The sequence below is a fragment of the Entamoeba histolytica genome, genomic scaffold (assembly GCF_000208925.1).
Source record: "Entamoeba histolytica HM-1:IMSS scf_1104750518481 genomic scaffold, whole genome shotgun sequence".
NCBI classification, from domain to species: Eukaryota; Evosea; order Mastigamoebida; family Endamoebidae; genus Entamoeba; species Entamoeba histolytica.
This window is the reverse complement of record NW_001915353.1, coordinates 2,522-7,398: the sequence shown is the minus strand read 5'-3', so window position 1 is coordinate 7,398 and position 4,877 is coordinate 2,522. Positions and strand designations below refer to the sequence as shown.

At 22.6% G+C, this 4,877-nt stretch overlaps 1 protein-coding gene across 1 annotated transcript, besides 2 other annotated features; it reads left to right on the top strand.

The window, feature by feature from the left end:
- Window positions 1-1,080: 1,080 nt before the first annotated feature.
- Window positions 1,081-1,274: a repeat region.
- Window positions 1,275-1,393: 119 nt separating this feature from the next.
- Window positions 1,394-1,506: a repeat region.
- A 560-nt stretch (window positions 1,507-2,066) lies between these two features.
- On the top strand, window positions 2,067-3,905 carry EHI_144490 (uncharacterized protein; the record flags this gene model as incomplete). Its single annotated transcript, XM_650868.2, has 1 exon — window positions 2,067-3,905. One exon carries the CDS (start codon window positions 2,067-2,069, stop codon window positions 3,903-3,905), a length of 1,839 nt encoding a protein of 612 aa, XP_655960.2.
- Window positions 3,906-4,877: the final 972 nt, after the last annotated feature.

Below are 4,877 nucleotides of genomic sequence, written 5' to 3'. Positions count from 1 at the left end.
TAAAATAAATAATGATAATTTGAAATATTTTATGAGAAAATAAGAATAATTGTAATTTTATTTCATTTTATTGTTTTTATAAATAATCTGATTATTGCCATAATTCATAAAATGCAAAGAGATGAAAATATGATGGAAATAAATGATTTTATTTTAATTGAATTGAATTGTATAATGTGAATCAAGAAATGAACAAAGAATAAATGCAAATAGAAATAAAATACAATATAATTAAAATAAGAATAAATGATTGAAAAGTTGCCATTTCATTTAAATGTATTTAAATGAAGAAAGAACAGTTTTATGTTATTAACAATTATAAACAATAATGAATATCATTTGTTTTTGTAAAGTAATTTTCATTTCATATTTTAATAATGAATGAAACACTATAACTTGTACAATTTATTTTCTTCTTCCCTCATTGTAAAATAACAAACATCATTTTGTATATGTTTACAATGTATTTGAAACATGAATAAAAGATAAAACATGAAATGAACAAAGAATAAAACAATCAAATTTGAATATAGTCATTTATACATGTGATTTAATGTTTATTAAGCAATTTTAATATTAAAAAGGATAATTAAAATAAGTGATAAATTAAATTCAAACATAAAGAAGGTAATTAATTCATAAATGTTGTTGATATTCATTTTTAGTAGAATATGAATAAAATGATAAAATACTAAAGGCAAAGTTAATTGTACAAAGACACAAGATTAAAATGAGTTTTATCAACAATAATTTTAATGCAGAATGAGTTTATGATAATATTCAACAAAATGTTAAAGTTATATCAGATATACTTCAATTAAAATACTTTTGAAATGTGTGTTATATGAATAAAATAGTATAACCATACCACAATAATTTGTTTGAAAAAGAAAAAAGTTGTAAAAGATAAAACAAAAAAAGATGAATAAATTTATTAAATAATTAAAAATACTGATATTCAATGTATTTTATCCATTCACAAAAAAATAAAAAGAAAATACAATAACAGAAATACAAAAGAAAAAAAATAAAAAAGTGAATATGATTAGAATCAAATTGTGATTTTAATGAAACACCAATGAGTATTTTAGAATTAATATTTCTGTCATAGTTACCCTTTCTCGTATCTTTACTCTTTTGAGAAATGTATTTCTTTTTATATTCAATAATCTCTATTTTGTTATTGTTAATTTCTTATCGTTGAATATTTTATTTACACTTCTGATATATTTTCAAAATTTCTTTCGTTTAAACATCATTTAATTTACTTATTTCATGTTAATCAATTTCAATGATGAAATGTATAATTATTTTCTTTTATTTGTTATTTTCCGTTTATTTTCATTGTTTTTATTAAAATATTTATGTTGACAAAATGAATGAAATGATTCATATAATTATTATGATGATCAGTGTATCTCTGTCAATACAAATAATATATATTTCACATTCTTCGATTATTTATATTTATTTGTTGATATTATTTTCTCTTTTGTTATTATGTTTAATGCTTTTGTGACATTTCATGACTTTCATTTTTTAGTCAACAGAAAATAAATGAAATTGAAAAGAATTGAAATAAAAATGACAATATTTTTATACATCACAACTATTACCCCTTCGATGTTATTATAATTTCAGAACAATGATGTTTGAAATGATGAAACAAAGAAATAGTATTAACGATAAAATTAAAAGAATAAACAAGAGAGGAAATGGAATGAAATAGGAAATGATTCGATTGATTTTATCTATTTTTAATTTAAAGAAATTCAAGTCAACAAAAATGATAAAAAGGAATGAATAAGAAGTGGTTATCATTATAATTTTACAATGAAGAAAAGATTATTGTAATTTTATTTTTATGAACATGAAATTGACGATAAAAATATACCGAAATAAATAAAAATAAAATGAAATAAAATGTTAAAAAAGGTGTTTAGTATCAAAACAAATGATGTTTATGAGAAACAACCAATCAGAAAATAAGTAACACATTTAAACAAATAACCTATTTTGCCGAATGATATGTATTTAAACAAGAAAACAAACTCATTAATCATTCAATGTCAAGAGTAGTAGTAAGATTTCTTTTGAATGGACAATGCATTGCAACTAAACCATTAAATTCACAAGACAGTTTGAAAACAGTAAGAGAGAAACTAAAAGAAAAGATGTCTGACTCTCAACACTTCTTAACAAAAGATGGAGATAAAATTAATGCGAATGATGAAGAGGATTTTATAGTAGAAGATATAATAAATAATGAAGAAATTAATCTTAAAGAAGAGAAAGAAAATACACCAGAAGTTGAACCAAATGTTCCAATTGAAGGAAGTATAAGATTGAAAGATCATGAAAATGGAAAGTTGAAAATATATTTATATCCAAATCAAGAATTTAATCAGAAAGATGAGAATGATGCAATTGCTATTCTAGTTGTTGGTGAAACAGGAAGTGGAAAAACTACACTATTAAATAGTTTTGTAAACGCGTTATATGGAATTAAAATAACAGATGACTTTAGATATATAATTATAAATGAAGGTGATTTAAAACAACATAAAGATCAATCTAAAAGTCAAACAAGTCAAGTAATAATTTATAATATTAAAAGAACAAAAAGCACACCACCAATCAAAATAATAGATACACCAGGATTTGGAGATACAAGAGGACCTGAGTGGGATAAAAAAATTACTGAACAAATAAAAGAAGCATTTGAAACAAAAGTATTAGATTTAAATGCTATTTGTTTTGTTGCATCATCAAGTAATGTAAGACTAACAGCAAGTCAAAAATATGTATTTGGAAATATTATTAATTTATTTGGGAACGATGTTAAAAAGCATTTTATTGCTATGCTTACATTCTGCGATGGTAAAAAACCAAAAGTTATAAATGCATTACAATCAAAAGAATGCATTTTCAGTACAATTATTCCAGAAATAACCCCACCATGGTATTTAAAATTTAATAATTCAGCTATTTATGATGATAATACAGAAGATGAATTTACACAAATGTTTTGGAAATTAGGTATGAAGAATTTTGATGACTTTATAACAAAATTAGTAACATTACCAAGAATATCATTAGAGAAATCGAGAGAAGTGTTGAAGAAAAGAGAACAAATAAAAGCACAACTCGATGCAATAAAAACATCATTAAACATTGGTTTCTCAAAAATGAATGAAATAGAACAGACACGTAAACAATTCTATGATAATCGAGAAAAAGTTAAAAAAAATCAAGATTTTACTGTTATTACAACTGAAACAGTACCAAAGATGGTTGACTTAAAAAAAGGAGAAGTAGTAATTAAATGTTATCAATGTAATAACATATGTCATGATCCATGTCATTGCCGACATGTTTTTGAAGATGGAGAAGAGAAAGTTGCATGTTATGTCAATCAGACTAAAGATGGAAATTGTGTTGTTTGTGGTTGTTATTATACACATCATAAATACAGTACATATAGAATCGTATATGAAACAGTGAAAAAACAACAAACAGCACAAGATATACTTGACAGATATAATGCAGGTAAAAGAGGTATGGCTAATGCAGAAGCTATGTTAAAAAGGTTAGAAGAAGAGTACGATAAAATTCAGATGGAATGTTATGATAAAGAAATAGAAATTGTCGAATGCGTTAATAAATTATCTGAAATTGCATTAAATGGTAAAGTTACTAGTTCAAGTGAATATTTAGACATGTTGATTCAAACAGAAAATGATGAAAAGAAACCAGGATATGACGTACGAGTTAAAGGATATAAACAACTTAAACAAGCAAATGAAATGATAGAAGATATTATGAAATACTTAACAGGAAAAAAGAGTAAGGAAGAAATTAAGGCAGAAATTAAAAGAAGAATGGAAAAAGAAATTCAATATTAGATAAATATGGAGAGAATTGTGTTATTTGTTAAAATCAAATAACCAAAAGAAATGAAAGTTTTAATTAACTGGTTTTAAAAATATTTTTTTAATAAGGAATAAAATTGATAAATAATATTCATTATTCACCATTGATAATACTAAACTATTTTATTGTTAATCAAATTCATTCAATATGTTTGAAGTAATAGAATAAATAAGAAAAATCAACTGTTTTGTTGTTAAATCCGTTGTTTTAATATCACTAATAATGTCATTTTCAAAAGTTACACCATTTAACTAACTCTACTTTTGATTGATACATCTTTTATTATATTTGTATTGTAAATCTCATTTTATTCTTTATTTTTAGTTTCTCGTTATTTCTTCAATTTATTTTGTTTATAACTATAAATCAAGTTATTTGTTTCTTTTTTCTGATTTTATTCTTTTTCTCTATATTTCTTAGTAATTTTGTTAATTTCTTTATTTTATTCATTCTTATAAACTTTCTATTTCTTCTTTCTATCATGTCTTTTATATTTATATTTTTATTTCATTTCTTTATTCTATGTTATTTTTCATTACATTATTTGAATTTTTGTATTTCTTTCGTTCATCAATGAATAACACAGAAATTGAAATGAAACATATTAAAAATAGCTGTAAAAGAAATAAATTTGAAATTGTCTTTCAATGTGATGAATCAACAATGAAAATGATGTTTAATGAATGTGTGAGAAAAATGACAATTCAAATTATTCTCTTATTCTTTTGATGATAATTCATAATGTTAATTGATTGTTTCACAAATAAAATACTTCATAAAGAAGAATTTCATCGAAACAATCATCAAAAGATGAGATATTTCATTTCTATGTGTTTTTATTGTATATTGAAATACATATTGAAATAAAATACTACAAAACATTTGAATAATCATGACTGAGAAGAAATGTATAAAAATAATATGTTTAGAACGTGATTTGAAAT